Below are 18,704 nucleotides of genomic sequence, written 5' to 3' on the forward strand. Positions count from 1 at the left end.
GCAAAAGGTGGACAAGTCATAAAAGAGCCACATGCCTGAAGTCAGCAAAGGAGTAGAAGCTCTCACAGGCCAGGCTCCCACGGAAGACCACCCTAGGAATGAGCCAGTCTAAAAACGCCTGTGTTGAAGATCTTCTTTGTATTGGATTGAGCTCATGTCCCTCCTTCATCATCTAGTATAAAAGAATGCGTCTGCTAGGTGTGGTGGCACACGCCTTCAATCCTAGCACCCCAGGAACAGAGGCAGATAGGTCTCTGGGAGGCTTTAAGGCCAGTCTGGTCTACATAGTGATTTCCAGGATAGCTAGGATTATACAGTAAGAAAAGAAAGAAAGAGAAGAAAAAAGAAGAGGGTACACTTTAGAGAAGAAAATAAATCCCTGAGTTCCACGCTAAGATTCCACAGACAATAAATCCACGGTGGCATGAACTGGTGTTAACCCATTAGTGTTCTTTGTTATCTTCTAATCTGGGGCTCACATTATTAATCCTTGGCATTTGTCTTAATGTAATATGTGGTTTCTGGAACACAAGCATTGTCCCTTAGGGCCCATGGTTTGAATCTTGCTCTCTGAATTGTATCCACTTGCAGATGACTGGTTTACAATCTTCTGACAAGGTGGGGCCAACGTTTTCAATTCCATCCCCAACTTTTTCTAAGTCAAGTTCAGCAGTTTCAGAGATAACCCAGCCCCCATCCTATGAAGATGCAGTGAAGCAGGTAACCACATGGTTGATTCTATCCAGTTCAATAAATGGACTCAGTGGAAATAACTCCATAGTATTGAACACTGTATGTTTTGTAGATTCTGATATGGAGTGGGTTGGGTACCTCCCCAACAGAGTTAGCACAGTGGATCTGCATGAGTGCTCTATGTTAGGATGACTCTGTTGGTGACTTTTCTGCTCTGTGGTATTATAAACTGGTGTACATTCAGTCCAAATTACATTTTGAACTTGGGCTTTGTTGTGAGCTCACAGCTCGTGAGACAGTGTTGTGGGTGTTGGCCAAGCACAGTGCGCCACAATTCCTAATTGACAGACCAATCACAAGAGAAGCAGATGCTCAGCAGCATGCTGTGTTGCTGGGCTATGATGGGCAATGGGCTGTGTGTATGCAATGCGTTTTGGTCTATGATAGTATTAGTTTAGGGTGTCTTTATCCAGCTGTAACTCCATGGTAAGCAGAGGAATGCTTGTAACAGGAAAACTCCACAGGGAGAACAGGCAAAGCAGACATTCACAAAGCCTGGCCTTAGTGCCAACTTTGTCACCTGCTACTGTCACTAAAGTTGCATATACACTCAACTTCTCTTCAAGAAAATAAAGGTATTTACTCTATAAGGATTTGGGATAGTCTAGTACTTACCTCATTGTTTCGTCACGATAGGTGCTCAACTCTGAGAGAGCAATTCTCAATACTATATGTTCTCAACTCCTTAGCTTTAAAACTCAATGACCTTGGCACAATGTTGATGCCTATTGAATCTGAGTAGTAGATTCAAGGACATTCATTGACTCCAACAGTCACATTTGTGCTTGAAACACTTCAGAATTTAAAAAGTAAGAAACAGAAAAACATGAGTGCTTTTATATAGTCAGCCCTCTGTGTCTATATCCTACTAGCCATGGCTTGAACACATTAGAGAAATAAGTCCTAAAAAGTTCCCACAAGCAAGCCTTAAACTTGCTGCATGCCGAAAGTGGCATGGAACTCATCCAGATGAAAGGACTGTCTGTCTTGTCTTGAAGCCGCCTCTGGGCATTTCACAGATCTTCTGTCTCTCCAGCATGTGCATTAGAGCATCAAGACTCAAGCCTCACATGCTATGTTAGACATATGACTGTTCCATCTTTACTGAGTATGCATCCCTTCCTTTTGTCCCTGGTCCCCAAGCCACACAGGACAGTTGCTATTTCCATAGCATTTACATTGTGTTAGGGTGCAGGATCCAGAGAGGACATGAAAGTCATAGAGATGGGTGTAAGTTTTATGCAGTTACTAAACTGTCTTATAGAATAGACAAGCACCTGAAGATTTTGGAACCAAAGGGTAAGGGCTCCTGGACATAAGCCCCTAAGGGTATTGAAAGATGAGTAATTTAAGCAGTTTAAGCTTATATGTGACATCAAATGACCATAGCTATGTACCCAGCACAGAAAAGAGCATCTATCAGGCACTGCCTCATATCTGATCTCCTGAAATCAAAACCAAGGCAGTAAGGCCTCCTTTGCTATAAAAAGATGTCATTCCAAGTAGACTTTCTTATTTATGAAAAGCTCAGGAGATGCATGACTGTGCTTGGCAGTTCAAATGAGTAGAGGCGAGGACAGACTCACAGATTTTGCAAGAGGAACCAAGAATATTGAAGCCCACTTCCTGGGCCACATCCCTAGCAGCCAAACAGAGATAGACACAAGTTGCTTCAGAGTGAGAAAGGGTTCTATGGTGGTGTTTGATCCTGGGATGGAAACTTCCGAGACAACTGACCTGAATCATGAGCTGAGGATCACCGTTCTGTCTTTCTCATTCTTGTTTGATGTGTTGGATTGTCTAGCTCAGGAGATTATCTGTGTACAATTTAATCAAACACATATTGGATCAACACAAACCAAAGTCCTTTAGCCAGCCTAACTAATCTCATAGCAATGTTATCCACTTAGCCAGAAGTACAAACAACCTAAGTGATCCAATAGGTAAATGGAAATCCAAAATCCACACTTGGGCACCATTTGGTTCAAGACCAAGAGGAGCCAAATTCCTAGAGACCGGAAGGAGAATAACAACTGCTGGTGTTGGCAAAAGGGTATTGAAGGGCATTGCTTCGTGAGTGTGAAGTTTTAGTTTCTCAGATTAAAAGATCTCTGTGTATACATAGTGTTGATGATTGTGTTAGCAGATGAATGTATACTTTAAAAGAAGACTAAGCTTACAAGGTTTTATGTTATGCTCAATTTTACTCTGCTGTGTTGAATCCTTAAGCAAGCCTAATTCTGTTTCTAGGGCCTTAAGCAAGCTTTGAATCTTTAAGCAAGCAGTACTGTTTCTAGTGTCTCCACACAGAAGTAACCATTGCCTTCTAACCTCTCTGATTTCTTTTGGCTAATTTGCAATAGCAAATGACGCGGAGTCAGCAGATGGATGAACTCCTGGATGTCCTCATTGAAAGTGGAGGTAAGAGACTGCCTTGCCTATTGTCCGTCAGGCCCCTCCACACCCGTGCATACTCTAGGACATGGCCTCTTATGACCAAGGTCAGGGGCACACTGAGTCAGGTACACCAGGTGGTCTGCTAGTAACATCACTTCCTCTGGGCTTCAAGTGTGCTCCGTCATCAGAGAAGAGAGGCACATTGAGTGCTTCCTCATCACCTTATATCCTGAGGATGCTTTGCATGTTGCCTTTCAACCCATCCCTGTCTCCATAAGTGTGTTCTGTTGCTACATCATTTTTCTGCATCTAATCCCACAAAAATGAAAGGAAACAAAGAAGAAGGTAGTGAAAGTATTGTGCTCGCTACTCAAACTCAATCAGCCATCCCCGCTGCATGCTCTGTTCATGATTAAATGTTAGCAACTTAGCAATAAAAGCAACCAGTGTATTCTTTAGCCCAGTCATTTATTTATTTAAGAAACATTATTACTGTGTGCCTAGTGTGTGAATTGGAGGGAGCATGTGTGAAGGTCAAATGGGAACTCGGGGACGAACCCTTGATCAACAGCATTTGAAGTTTAACGGGCAGCAGGAGAGGACTCATAGATGGAATGCCAGGCACCATGTTAAGCTCAGTTCTCCACCAGATAATTCCTCATTTCTCTGGAATGTAGTCTGTTCAGCGAGACAGACAGTGACTGAGGGAACTGGTGCTTCTCACCATAACAAGAAGGAGGATGAAAGGGCTGGGTACGGGTGCAGACGCGCATTTAAGTTTTGTGATGGAAGATGACTCCTCATACCTGATGCTCCTTTTTGCTGAAGAATGTGACAAGGATGCAGAATAGTGAGAGCACAGAATGGACTGTGGGGGAGTTTAGGAAAGAATAACCACGAATTAGTCATGAATGAGTTGAGTTTTGTAGAGAAGCTCAAATTTGTAAGGTAGAATTAAATGCAATTAGAGCAATTAAGTGCAATTGGGGCAGGCTAAAATAAAGTAGATGGGAGCCTATCAGGGTGGGGAGTTTTGCTAATCTAGAAGATAAGGGCAAAAGGTAGAAAAAGCTGCAACAGAAGATTAGAGAATATGATCCAGAGACAGAAGGAAGGTACTGAGGGATGTGGGAGGTACTGAGACGCAATGGCCAATCGACAGCCAGTGAGGTGCCGAAGATGCCTTAGAATTAATTGCCCTGGAATACTCCATACATGAGGTAGAGAGGGGCAAGGAGAAGGACAGGAAGTGGGACCTCCTGCTTAAGATAGAGCTCTTGGGAGGATGTGCTTTGCAAAGACAAGGCTCAAAGTGTACAATGGAGAAGGGATGCTGGCATCACTGAAGGAGATGGGAAGGACAGAGAACTGAGAAGCCAGCATGAGTAGTGTGTGATTTCTAAGGATACTATGGTCTTAAAGAAATAAGAAACACTGACCTGGCAGAATGGCTGTGGGCTGGGGGATTGTTTCCAGAAGCAGCAGCAGAAGCGTGATCAGCAGGCCTAAAGTAGGGGGACAGGCTGTCCTAAAAACCATCGAAGAGTGGTGAGAAGGAAGTACCAATAGAAAGATAGTTGTGGGATGACACTCATCCTTCATTTGCTGTTCAACAGAGAGTATGCCAGAGATACAAGGCCCTCCAATGACAGCTAGTGGTAGGGGATGGAGCGAAGAAGCCCAGCTGAGAAGAGTTTGAAAATAATAAATAATAAAGTAGATGTTCCAAGGCTCGGGATATTTTGGGAAACCTTGGGAAAGAGGGAATGGAGAGACAGAGCAGGTAGGGGCAAGCCCAGAGCTAAGTGCTGAGCAGGGAAGCATGCCCATAGTCTGTCTCTGCTTTCCTTGGAGCAACTCATGTATTCCAAAGTCTCATCATGTATGGTCAGTTTGAGGTGACGTCACAATTCACACTGTGCTTTGCCAACAGAAATGCCAGCTGACGCCAGGGAAGATCATTCATGTCTTCAAAAAATTCCAAAGATACCTGGGTCCTCCTGCAGCCCAACCACCATCCTCCCCAAGCCCTCGGCTCCCTTTGAGCAGGCATCTTCAGGAGGCCAGATCGCCTTTGATCACTACGCCACTGACAGTGATGAACACCTGGAAGTCTTATTAAATTCTCACAGCCCCATTGGAAAGGTGAGCGATGTTACCCTCCTCAAAATCGGAAGTGAGGAGCCTCCTTTTGACGGGATCATGGACGGCTTCCCAGGGAAGGCTGCGGAAGATCTCTTCAGTGCTCATGAGCTCCTGCCTGGGCCCCTCTCCCCGATGCATACACAGTTGTCACCTCCTTCCGTGGACAGCAATGGTCTGCAGCTGAGCTTCACAGAGTCTCCTTGGGAAACAATGGAATGGCTGGACCTTACTCCACCTAGTTCCACGCCAGGCTTCAGCAACCTTACCTCCAGTGGGCCCAGTATTTTCAACATCGATTTTCTGGATGTCACGGATCTCAATTTGAATTCCCCTATGGATCTTCACTTACAGCAGTGGTAAACACCCGAGGTTCAAGTGCCATGAGAGCTCGGTAGGAATCCCATGGGGAAAAGCACGCAACCAGAAATGTGGGATCCAAAAGATGAAGGGCTTGAAAATGGGGAGGAAAAAAAAAAACAGCAATGGAGGTTTCTGTGACAACCAACCAGAACAAACAGGAGTCAGCTATTAAAATATATCTAATGTAATATCTACCAGCATTCAGTAACTATTAATAACTTCAGTGATGCATTTGAAAATGTGCTTTGTCAGAATAAGAATGCCAAAAATATTTTTTCCGATGTCTTATCTCATACCAGTATTTTGTTTTGTTTTGTTTTGTTTTGTTTTGTTTTGTTTTTAGCCCACAGTTTGTCTCAGGCATTACTGGGACATAAGTTCACACTACAGTCGGTCTCAGGCATTATTGGGACATAGGCTGACACCATTAGCTTTTGTTATGAATTTGCTAAACTTTCTGTGGGAGGAGAACAGAGTCTCCGCAGGGAGTGCAGGGAAGCCGGTCCCTCAAATGTTCTGGCAGCCATCCTGTACTTGAGGCAGCCTCCCGTGTGTCCATCTTCTATCTTTCAGAAGAGCAGGGCCTGTTTCAGTCATAGAGTCCTTAAGGCAGACTAATCAGAATGGTCAGAGGGACAGACCAATCAATTCCCAGGAAAGCAAAAGCAACTCAGTATCCCTCAACCCCCAAATGGTCCCACTGGACTGGTGATCACTGGCAGCAGCTAACTAGCTTTGTCCAGAGAATACATCCAGAACACGGTGCTGTATAGCCAGTAGCCCAGTTTTCTCTGCCACCTCGGCGATGCATAGCAGGTGAGAACTTGAATCACAGAAACTTTATGCTGTGGGTGAAGACCCTTGAGGTTCTCAAATACTATTACCTCTAGTTCCAAAGACTAGAGATAGATGATCAAAAAGGCAACTGGAGGCCCAGGGAGCTGCACTGGGGAGAGTTAGGATTAGAGAACAATGCCATTTAACATTCCGGGAGAGAAAGACTGTGGATTGCTATTACAGGAGCAGCACACAGGGCCAACTTACTTTTCTTCTCCTTTATTTTTCTTTTCTTATTGTGGACAGAGGGAATTCACCTCAGTTTATCTTCCTCTTAGTACTTTTCTTTCAAGCTATCAATCCTTTATGAATCTTTTGCTTTTGACTCTCTCTCTCTCTCTCTCTCTCTCTCTCTCTCTCTCTCTCTTTCTCTCTCTCTCCCTCCCTCCCCCCTTCCCTCCCTCCCCCAGAAAGAAGGTTTCAGCTCTAACAAGCTACCATACACCTATTAAAGCCATTTTTTTAGAACATTAAAACTCCAAACTCTCTTGCCAAACTCATTCTTCACATGTGCATTGACTGCAAACAGAATTCATAAGAATTTCCTAGGAAGAAACTGGGGACGTGGCCCATTGGTCACAAAGCTTTTTTTTTTTTTTTAATTCTTGTTTGATTTATGGACAATCTTTAGTTTGTGTTGCTCTGGAGAAATTAGAAATCATTGCAGAGTGAAGATAAATCAGGGTGCCATATATAGTAGAGATGTTTCAGTCAGTTTTCCAAACGAGAGCACAATTGCACATTGTAAACAACGGGAAAGTGAAGGACCATAGTCTTGAGGAGTTCTCATTGTTGCTCTGTGTTTGGTCAGGGCACTGGGGACTGAGGAAGACAACACAGATTGCCAGAGTCTCTCAGAGGCTCACTGTGGCGCCACCAATTCAAGTATTACAATGTTGCATGCTGTAGAAAGTAGCTATTGCTGTTGTTTTGTATTGTTTTGTTTTAATTTAAATCACAAGGCACTGTTTTATTCTTTTGTAAAAAAAAAAAAAATCACTGTGCACTTATAGAGAAAGTAATCAACAATGTTGTGAATTTTTGAGAAGCTGTCTTTTTTGATAAACCAAAGATTTAGAAATCATTCCATTGTCAACTTGTTAAAAAAAAATAATAATGTTTGAACACTGAGTGGTTTTGATGACTGCTACTCTGGAAGCCACCAGATCTTATTGTAAGGAAGGAAACACAGATGTGCACACACATGTAGTTCTATACATATGTGTATGGAGTATGTGTATACACACATACACATATGTATACAAAGGTGTGTGTGTGTGCATATCTGAAAGGTGGCGTTCAGAGGGCCTCTGACCCTCAGTCTGCTGTGAATGGTGCGTGGCCTTTCTCACTACGAGTTGCTGATTCATCAACCAGACTACACGTTGCCTCTCTGTATATGACTAAGGACTCCAACCCAATGCTCACAGCCACTTGCTGCAAGTGAACAAGCTCCTCCTGGCAATGAATATGAATTTGAGAGGACAAAGCCTGGCAGTGAATTCGGACATGATAGGACAGAGTGGCTTCACCATCACTGGCTGCCAAGGCTAGCGCCTTCTCTTACAGAAGAGTCTAAAGGGAGCATGAACTTTGTTCTGACATTCCTTGGTCTGCATTGTGCTTGAAAGGGTCTGCGTGATAAACCTCTCATTGTGTTTGTACACAATCAGAACCACAGATCCAGAGGCAAAGCTTAGCATGAAGATGAAGCTGGGGGAGGAACCCTATTGCCACATTCCAAACGTTGGTTTGACCTCCGATGCTGATGTTTCATTTGAGTCTGGATGAAGCTTCCTGCTCTGTACATTTTTCAGGCTTCTGCTGAACCATGTATGTTATCTCCTCCTTGCTTCTTTGGAAAACAAATCCAGTGTCCTGCCTCCTAGACTCCCATCTGAATGCTAATAATTTTCCCTTAGAGAATCCTTGTCTGGGCAATTGTTTAGATAGCTCTGGGTTTTTTTGTTTTTTGTTTTTTGTTTTTAGCTAGACTGTGGGGAACTTTTTAAAATAGTATTCAAACTGATACACACAATTCACACTAGACGAAAGGGAAGACGGCTCTGGTTTGCTAGTGCAAGCCAATACAGCTAGAATGGGTCCCTGGATACTTGGCCTCAGCCTGCTCCTACAGTCTCCCCAGGCCTTGTGCATGTGCTCTCTCTTCACAGCACAGGTAGTAGATTGGACAGATTGGAGACAGCTGTGAAAAAAAATTGATGCAAGCAGATCAATACGTTCCTTCGGCTGTCTCCTATTGTGGCTTTTAAGTTCTTTTAATCAGTCATGTCCTCTTGTGGTAACAATGTGAGCTAAGAGGTGTGCAGAGACACCCACCCTTGGGTTTAGCAGTGTTCCTAGAGCCTCAAGTGACCATATAGTTAGGAGGTCTGTAATATCCCCGTGGTAAGGTCAATCTTGGCAGCCATCCCTGTAGCTACAGGACAACAGATCCTTCTTGATCTAAAGGAATCCAAATTCTCCTTGTGCAAGTTCTTCCAGTAAACTAGGGTTCAGTAATTATGCCCGTGTTCTAGCAGTGTTATCAAAACAATGGGGCTGGGGGGAAAGTGAAGGAAAAAGGAGGGGAAGGAGGAAAAGGAGGGAGGGAAGAGGAGAGAATAAGAAGATGGGGAGGAGAGGAGAAGAAGAGGATAGAGGAAGGAATGAAAGAAGGGAGGGAAGGAGGGAGAAAGGAGCAAGAGAAGGAGAAAGAGAGGAGGCATACAAGCAAAGGATGCAGAAAAGAAACCTGTGGCCCAACTTCTTGACCCGTGAACCTCTTGGTTCAGCTATGATGTCATAGTATAAAAAGTGAAACACAAGTGTGGAAGACGGCAGCCATTCTGAGTGAACAGGTAGATCAACACATCCTCTGTCTGAAGAGTCCGAGTCTGTAGACCTGCAGCCTGTGCCTTTCACAAACATTAGCTGAGGACAAAAATGACTAAAATCTACCCTAAGCTTTTAAAACAGTTCTTCTCAAAATTTATTTTATGTTCAATCAGTTTTCCTAGAGCTAGTAAGGCTGAAAACTCCCATGTGACCTGTATTATCCAGGGGGTGGCCACTTGGTGTTACAGAGCACACAGACCTTCAGGGGTTGATTCAGCATGGATGTTGACCATCTGAGGGATCACACCTCCTCTAAGCAAGAATGCTGAGCCCCTCTGAGACACTCCCTGCCCTTTGCACTCAAATCCTCTTAGCAGTGATGAAGGGCTCTTGATTTTTCCAGAAACCAGAGTTTTGGGTTTTGCTTTTTTTTTTTTTTTTTTTTTTTCCATGAGAAGTTGTCAGCACACAAGCTTGTCTCTTCTCCCAGCGTCACAGGATAGGAGTGTATTTTGTTGATCTGCCTCTCATTCATTATTTAACATCTAGGGGAGGTTTGGGCTGTTTTTACCAGACAAAGAAACCCTTTGGAAATAAGGAAAATGTAAAGGGAACATATTTTTTTTCCTGATCTCAAGTCACCACTGTAAGATATCTGGGCAAAAGGGACAGAAATGAAATGGGAGGTGAATATCCTTGGTGAGCTTTCCTTCCTCAAGAGAAAGGGTTCAAAGAGACTAGAGGTCACTTATTCTTGGTGCTTCTTCCCAGCCCCTTGTTGCCTTTCCCACGGGAAGAAACTATTCTGGGGCACAATTTGCTGTCAGATATAAAGAAACTTAGCATCCTAAATAGTCTAACACAAACCTGCAGAGAGGTTCAGAGGCAGATATTTCTGAGACTTCCCTAGACAGAAGATATCAACAGACATGGAAGAGTCAGGGTCCTAAAACAAGACGGTCCCATTGTGCTGAGAACATGGTCAGGTGTGTCCAGAGGCCCTAGCTAGGAGAGAACAATCTGTAAGGAAATGGGTACAAGATAGGAAGGAATCTGAGAAGACCTCTGTCACTGCCTGGCAGGGATCTCGTTCTAGGATCCATTGGATCCAATAAGCATGAGCGAGTTCCCTTCAAATCATAAAGAATCAATAGTACCCCCACCAGCAACCCCTGCAGTGCTCTGGTGCTCATTCTAACTACTGGGTCCCATGATGGGCATCAGGAGGCTGTGCTTCCTCTGCATGGTTTAGATGGCATCATATGCAAAGGAGCACAGCAAGGGGATCCAGAAGCACTTTTTAAATGTTTTCCAAAAAAGCAAGACCCACACTGCTCCCAGGGCTCAGTTCCAATGACCTTGTCAAAAGAACCAAGGGCAAAGAATTGCTGGGAGTCAGAAATCAACTCTCACCAGAACACAAAGCAGTGTTCTGGAAAGAACAGGGAAGCAAGCATGGTTCTCTTGGCCTCTGTGTGGTGGAGTTTTCATATTGGTCTCCTTTGCTCAGTGTAATCTGAGAGAAATGTGGCTCACTGGGAGAGCAAAGAAGCAATGGCTAAATTACCAAAGTTGGCATGTGTCCTTTTTTTTAAAAAAAAAAATGCATATATTTTTAAATAAAATGTTTATTTTAAAGAGAGGTAAACATTTTTTTTCTTTGATCAGATATTATGCTTGGGTGTGATGTTCTTTATGCGTGTTGCTTCCTGATCTCCTTTCAGCAGCTGCAGGAGCGGGTACCACTGTGATCCCCATCGTGCAGATGAAGAGACTAAGGTTGAGAGAGACTGAGTAAATTGTCTAGGGTGACATAATTTATAAACTAGCAGAACCCAGTATCAGACTTTGACTTGTCCACCTCCAAAGCCCCTGCCTGTACACACTGCCAGTCATACTAACAAAATAAATACTTTGTGATGTAAACAGCCAAACTGCATTAACATCCCTATTGAAATACACACATGCACATGCAGGTGTGCATCTAGCCAAGCTGCTGTATTCATCAGTTTGGCAACAGTGCCAACTAAAGAATGCATGCAGTAAACTGGGGACCAAGATGGCCTTTAGACATACACAGCAGCCCCAAGATGTAGATTTTTATATCTGCTTTTCTCACTTAAGGATATTTCCATCCGTTGTGTTTTCATTGGAGAATATGTGATCCCATGGAGGGGCTATGGTGCTATTGGATGACCTTTGGACCAGAGAGATGACTCCAAACCTGATTCAGATGAGAACCGTTTTTCTCTGTGGGGTAGCTCTGCCTTCTCTCACGTTGTTCTCCTCTTACTCTGGGGCTGTTGTACAACTCATGTATAATTACAAGATCATGGTTAACAACAGCAAAATGTAACAATTCCAGCACAAGTGAGCTTACTTCTAAGAGTCTCAGCAGAGATTTCACTGTGGGCTGTTAGTGTCTGAACTTCTCATGAGTCCCTGAACTTGTCTGGAGAAGCAAGCATGAGTTCATTCTCATGTCATAGATTTCCCCAAGCTAAAAAGTAGGGTCATTTGAGTCTCATGGATTAAGAGAGGAGGGCGGAATTTAAAAAAACACATTTTAATGATTCTTTGTGAATTTTACATATGCACCCCAATCCTACTTCTCTCCCTGACCCTCTATGTCCACCCTCTGCCCCTGCCACCCTCCCCAAAGCAAAACAAAAACATCTCAGTGTAGAAGCTGCTGTGTGTCACACAATATAGCCTTTTGCCTAAACAGCTTTACTTGCAATTCATTGCAATGAGTCATTGGTCTGGTTCAAGGCCTCTGGCTTCTGCTACACTATCAATACTTAATCCTCACTGGGATTCCTCTCAGATACCTTGTTGTTGCCCTGTGTCATGGGGATCCTGCAGTTTTGGTTCTGCAAGACCAGCCCCTTCATGCACTCCAGCAGTTCACAGATGGGGTAGATGCTGGATGGGCCAACTCAAAGGTCTGGAACTAGGCCTGGGTGGTAGCTGACTTATTTAGCCTACTAGCTTTCCTGTGCACACATGACCAGAGACAGCTTGTCTTCTAATGCATTGTATCCACAGTGTCAAATATATGATTTCTACTTCTTTGGGGGTTCTTTATCTCAGAAGCCATGTGTTGTATATCCAAGACTCCGCTCCTGCTCAAAGATGTGGTTCTTTTTCATGGCAACCCACTCCTGTTATGTTAAACCAGTGTTCTCTGTGTCCCTATCAAGAGTATACACAAGAATGAAAAGATGTACTTCTTTCATTTCCCACACAGTTTTCAAGGAGACTATCTCCCCTTGACCTCACTGTTCCTATTTGATGAAGTGAAGCATCTATAAGAAAAGCATAGGCATTTATATACGTATATATGTGAAGTGTCTATAAGAAAAGCATAAGTATTTATATATGTATATATGATAAGTAACTCTCCATTTGTATATGTGTGTGTGTGTGTGTGTGTGTGTATACATATATATGCACAAGTGTGGGCAGTCATACAAATGGAGAATTATTTTTAACTGTTTGATTAACATTAACAGGTACATAAAAGCATAAAATTGTACATATTCATAGGGTAGTATATGATGCCCAATGTATGCAGTCACCGTGCAGAACTTCAGGCATTTGAGACAGAGAAGACAAACTATGTATCCAGTTCATGATACTTGAATGGCTATACACCAAACTGCTCTGCATGTGGGATTATGTAACAGATATGACACAGCCCTCATTCTTTAACGATTCCTTTAAGGATTTAGACAGGACTTCCTCTAAGGATTAAGACCCTGTTCTTGGGTTTGTAGCTTCTTACAGCCATCAGATCTGTCACCAATCCTCAACACTCCTATACTGAACTGGGTTTTTTTTTTTTTTTTTTTTTTTTTTTTTTTTTTGTACTGAGGTGTGGTTAGTCTAGATTTGCTGAGCCAATAGATACATTAAAAGAGGTTCTCTGTCAGAGAATGTGTGAATCTCAGTTTAGTTTACCCCAAATAAAGCAATACAAGGCAACATTGCAAGGCTTCCTGTCTTTCAGAAGCAACCTGCACCATGATTGGGCAAGTCCATGAGAGGGACCATTCTTAAATTTCTGTGAGGGACACAAAATTGCCCTACTCTACGTAGAAACTTAGGTAGAGTTCCCTACTAGGGAAGATTGTCAAAATGACTAACTTCAATTAATATTTTGATATCAAGGGTGTGTGTGAGAGAGAGAAGGGGGAGTTATTATTAATCTGTATGCACATTTTAATGCATAAACTGTTAGATCTCATTTACTAACATTTTATTAATAGTTATTATTCTGTTTTTGTGAGGGATAATGGTTTATGGCTTTGGGGTTCTGGGATCTTCCTCAAACATTGGAACAGAGTGGTGTCAAAGTCAGCAGCAGGAATGCTAACATCAGGACAGTTTTCATTTTATTTCAGTGTCTGGAACCTCTTTAAATAGCAGAGAGATCTTCTGTTCCTTAAAACTTTGAGAGAACAGGACTGAAAGTATCTTAAGCTTCTCTAAATCAGCATTTCCCAGAAACCATCTTGAGGCTACCTGCTTCAGGGAGCATTGTTCTTTGACAGTCTGCCTGTTTCTCTGGATTTCTTGTTCTCTTCCTGCTTCCTATTTTTAAAACACCTGTAACAAGCCTTATTCCTAGTGAATAGCAAGCTTATTTTAAAACCATAAAATATGACAATACACTCTTGCAATTTTAAATTATATTGTATCTGTGATTAATTCCCTTTTCCCTTCTAAATATGCCTCAATTCTCTCTCTCTCTCTCTCTCTCTCTCTCTCTCTCTCTCTCTCTCTCTCAGATGTATTCACTTTCTCCCATCTATAAGAAAATAACGATTCCTGAAATCAGTTTAATAATTAATGCTCTGATTTCTCCTGTGATCTGTATCAGGCAGGCTTTACTGGTGCCCATTGTGGACAAAAAGGTGAGAAGCCGCTGCTGTTGGGGCTGTGCCTCATTGTCTTCTGTATTACTGCTGCTGCCATACCCAGATTTGCATCTTCTGGAGTTTCCTGGTTCCACAGCAATAGCACAGTTGGCTGCACACTTCCACACTTTTCTGAGAGAGTCATGCAGCATTCAATTCTTCTACTCATGGGACCTTACCCCTATGTCACTCCAAAGCTTGGCAGAACTGCAAAAATGGCACTGGAGTTTTTCCAGAGGAACATAAAGCTGTTTGTTCTTTTAGTAGACAGTGTTGAGGGCCACCTTGCCTGGAGTAAGAATATCAATTAAAATGACAGTGAGCCCACAGAAAAGGCTCCTTCTCCCATTGTTAATGAGAAAAGCAGGAACCTGACCATCCTGTTTGGGTGTGTTAGATACAACAAAAAAGTTGGATATAGGATGAAAAGGGCATCCTATGCCCTGTGTGATTCATGTGTGACCATGATAACATAAAAAATATAAAGATGATTAGACTCTTAGGAAAACCACACAAATTCTTCCATCGAACTGTAGCATAGGATGTCCAAGTGGCTTGCTGAACTGGTGGGGAAGAACGTGTATCATTGAGCTTTGGAACTATGTACTCCTATCTGAAGAGTGATGAAGGTTATGGTAGAGAGTCCTAGTAAGATGACTGGTGACTACCTGAGCTTCTGACCTCTTCTTTGGTCTTATTTTCTAGGCAAGGATTACTAAGTGACAGTTTCTGTAGTGATGGACATGTTTCATTTCGCACTGCCTAATACCATGGCTATAAACTAAAGGTGGAATATTACAGTTGCTTTCCTATGATTGCTGTGATAAAATACCATGAGCAAGGGCAACTGAGAATAGAAAGGGGTTTACTTTGGCTTACAGTTCTAGTGGAACAGCATCCATCATGGTGGGCAAGATGTGAAATGCATGGCAGGAGGAGCAGGAAGCTGCTGAACACACTACACACTTTCATCCTGTCACAGGAAGTGCGCACGTGCACACACACACACACACACACACACATACACACACACACACACACACAGAGAGAGAGAGAGAGAGAGAGAGAGAGAGAGAGAGAGAGAGAGAGAGGAAAAAAGAGACAGAGACAGACAGAAAGAGGGAAAGGGAGGTTGGAGGGGGAAGGGAAGAAGGAGAGAGAACAGGAAGAAAGACATGGCTATGAATGCTCGAAGTCTACTCACTAGCAACATACTTCGTTCAGCAAGATTCTGCTTCCTAAACTCACCACCTTCCCAAACAGCATCAAGAACTGGGGATCAAAATGTCCAAATACATAAGCCTATGGGAGACACATATCATTTAGAAACTGTATATGGTTCTTGGAAATCTGAAATATAATATACAGCAGCTGAGGGGTTATTCTTAAATTTTATTTAATTTGATGCCAAAGCCATTCTAACTCAATGATTGGGAAAGTTAAGATGCACGTGATTTTGTTGGCCAAAGCAATCCTGTGGCTAAGCCAAAGGTTGACAGGTATAGGGACGTGTCGTCCTCCCATAGACCAAAGTCAGAAACAAAGAGCAGAGTATTCTTTTTCCTTCCCCCCTCTTGTTTTCCCTCCTCTTTTCTCCCGCAAATGAACTTCACTTTTAAGCATATTTCTTCTCGATGCAGAAGTTACACTTCAGGACACACCATGCCTTGGCTGCGGTGCTTTCTGCTTGTTTGTAACCCCAGCAGCTTCATTCAGCTTTTGCAGGAACAGGGGAGATGGAACATTTGTGACCCATCATGGGATTGGCTTCCCACCACTGCATAGGACTTACGTGGCTGACAGTGTGATGGAGGCACTTCCTGTCCTGGCAGACGGCTTCACTACTCCTGCTGTTAAGCATGAACCACAAAGGAACAAGGCACAGGCTACTTTCCAAACATATACTTTAGAGACTCCGTGGTAAAGCAATACTAAACCCAATCCAGGTGCCCTTCTTACTCCAGCTAGATGGCTGTCACTCTGCTCCACAGCACCCACTACTAATTCATAGTTGGTTTGATGATATAGGCCAGAGGAGGAGGGAAGATATTCTGGGTATATTTCCTTTCCACAGAAAATCAGCTGACTAATCATGACCTCAATAAATCATAATCTCTCCTGGAGGGATAGGTAGCGTTTGATTTATTTAGTTTGGGGTAATGGTAGAATCTCTATGAATACCATCTGCTTTCCTTTTCTCTTTCTTAGTTTCATCTTCTGCATCACCATCTTCAACACCCCAGCAGCATGTGGGTTCTTCAGACAGCAAGATGTTACAGTCTTCACGAGCTCCATGAAAGTACAAAATCTTGTGTTCTTAAATTCCAAACTCTCTTCTTTAAAAACTCCATTTTGTTACATGTGATTCTGACATCTGCTTTGAAAGATCAAAAGCACAGACTTGACATTATTTTCTCGTTCGTTTTTCCTGTGTCATTATCCTTTATTCTAGAACAGAATGCAGAAGATGCACTTAACATATAGACAGGATGACTGAGACACTAAACTCTTTTTTTTTTAATTTATTGAAATTTTAACAGCTACACACATTCAAGGGCCACTGTATTGAATAACACAGTTGTAAATGTGACAAAGTATTATGTTGTTTAAAGCCATATAGTGCTCTTAACGGCTCACTGTGATTGACGAACACAAAGCCATGCTTATTAGGGCATTGGTGGCTTTTCATGTTGCTGTGAAGAAATACTCCTACCAAATTAAGGTAATAGAGTTAATTTGAGCTCACAATTTGTGGGTACGTCCATCATACCAGGGCAGACATAGCAATAGAACCTAGAGGCAGTTGGTCACACTGCATCTGCTATCAGCAGGAAGAGAGAGACAAAGATAATCCTCAGCTCACTCTCTCTTTTATATACAGCCCAGAGAACAGTGCTGTATACATTTAAGGTGGCTCTTCCTAGCTCTGTCAACCTAAACACTCTCTTGCAGACATGCCCATAGGCTTGTTTCTCTGGGGAATCCAGATCCTATTAAATTGATAATCGCTTTTAACCACATGGTCATTTTTTTAAAAAAAATTCAAAATAGAAGTATTTTGTTTATATAAACATGACATTGACATTATAGCCACATACAGTCAAATTACAAGCACAGGATGCCTTCAATGCTAATTGGCCAGAACTCTTGACCTAATAAGCAGAGGCTGAACTCACAATTAATTAAAGATTTCATGTTCATTCAGCCAAAACATGCCTCAAACCATCATTTGTTCTGCTGGCCAGTGAGATACTTAGATCCATATTTAGGGCATCTTTCTACTGTAATCAACACACTGCAGGGTATCTCGGGTCATAGAAACGTTCTTTCATTTGTTTTTTAATTTCATAATAGGAATGATCCTGGATTTTCCCATTATGCTAACTTCCCTTGTATCTGTCACAGTGGACTATGTGGTAGTCTGTATGTAGTTGGATTTGGAAAACAGCATTCTTTCATTTCCATCTACCAAACAGCAGTGCTTTCTATTCAAGATGGGGAGACTAGAGATGAGAGAGGCCCAGCAGTTTTCCTAAAATTGTTTATTAGGTATGTGGAATTCTAGTGGGAAGACTCATGTTTGTTTGACCCAAAGTCTCTACTGCCCAACAACTCTGACTTGATATATAATGATGACAGATAATTGAGATCACATGTGATTTTCATTCTTTTTATTTTTGCATTATTTTTATTTATTTATTTAGTGTGTGTGTCTAAGATTACTGGCAGGAATAACTTTTCTCCTACCACGCATGTTCTACACATTGAACACAGGCTATCAGGCTTCTTTACCTGTTGAGCCTTTTGCAGTCCCCCTCATCTGCCACCTTCTAAGTCTAATAAGCCACAATTCCTTCAACCAGCTGGCAGATGTCATTGGGCTGCCCAGCTGATACCCATTTAGGTCTGGTGGTTGAAAGGAGATGGACATAACTGTGCGATTAGAATCTAAATCACACAAGAAAGCTGTCTCAGATTGGGCTAGTAGACAAGATGTCACTGATTCAACCCTATGTAAGCTTTTGGTTACCTACTGGGTTTGCAAAAGATTAAGGATAACATTTTGGGATGCATGCTATACCTAGTTTGAAACTCCTTTGCCCCAAGCTTAACCCTGTGATTGAACACCAATAAGGTGACCTTATACAATTCAATGAACACATCCCCCTAGCATGTCTTCCTATGAATTCAGCACTGAAACGTCTCAGATTCGTTTGCGATGCAATAGGAGCCAGATGTTCACTCCAGCCAGATGTTTGTTGTTGTGTCGTTGGTTTCACCATTCAAGCACGAAAATATTTCCTTTTCTAGAAGGATAAAGCCTAAACGCCTTGGCAATACTGTCTTTTCCCACCTCCGCACTAAAGCTGTCCTTACAAACTTTGGACAGAGGAAAGGTGGGAGCGGCAAACTACAAGTCCCAGCATGCTCGGCGCATTCCGCACAGGCGCA

The 18,704-nt window shown here is 42.6% G+C and overlaps 1 protein-coding gene across 2 annotated transcripts in view; it reads left to right on the forward strand.

The window, feature by feature from the left end:
- Myocd (myocardin) overlaps positions 1 to 10,920 on the forward strand; it is a 95,709-nt gene extending 84,789 nt beyond the window's left edge. For both annotated transcript variants that reach the window (XM_076936611.1, XM_034506941.2), the window contains 3 exons: positions 592 to 720; positions 3,117 to 3,174; positions 5,084 to 10,920. In XM_076936611.1, the coding sequence (XP_076792726.1) occupies positions 592 to 720; positions 3,117 to 3,174; positions 5,084 to 5,655 (759 nt within the window). In that variant the 3' untranslated portion in view covers positions 5,656 to 10,920. The remainder of the gene's footprint in view (positions 1 to 591; positions 721 to 3,116; positions 3,175 to 5,083) is intronic.
- The last annotated feature ends 7,784 nt before the right edge of the window (positions 10,921 to 18,704 follow it).

The sequence above is a fragment of the Arvicanthis niloticus genome, chromosome 6, assembly GCF_011762505.2.
Source record: "Arvicanthis niloticus isolate mArvNil1 chromosome 6, mArvNil1.pat.X, whole genome shotgun sequence".
NCBI classification, from domain to species: Eukaryota; Metazoa; Chordata; class Mammalia; order Rodentia; family Muridae; genus Arvicanthis; species Arvicanthis niloticus.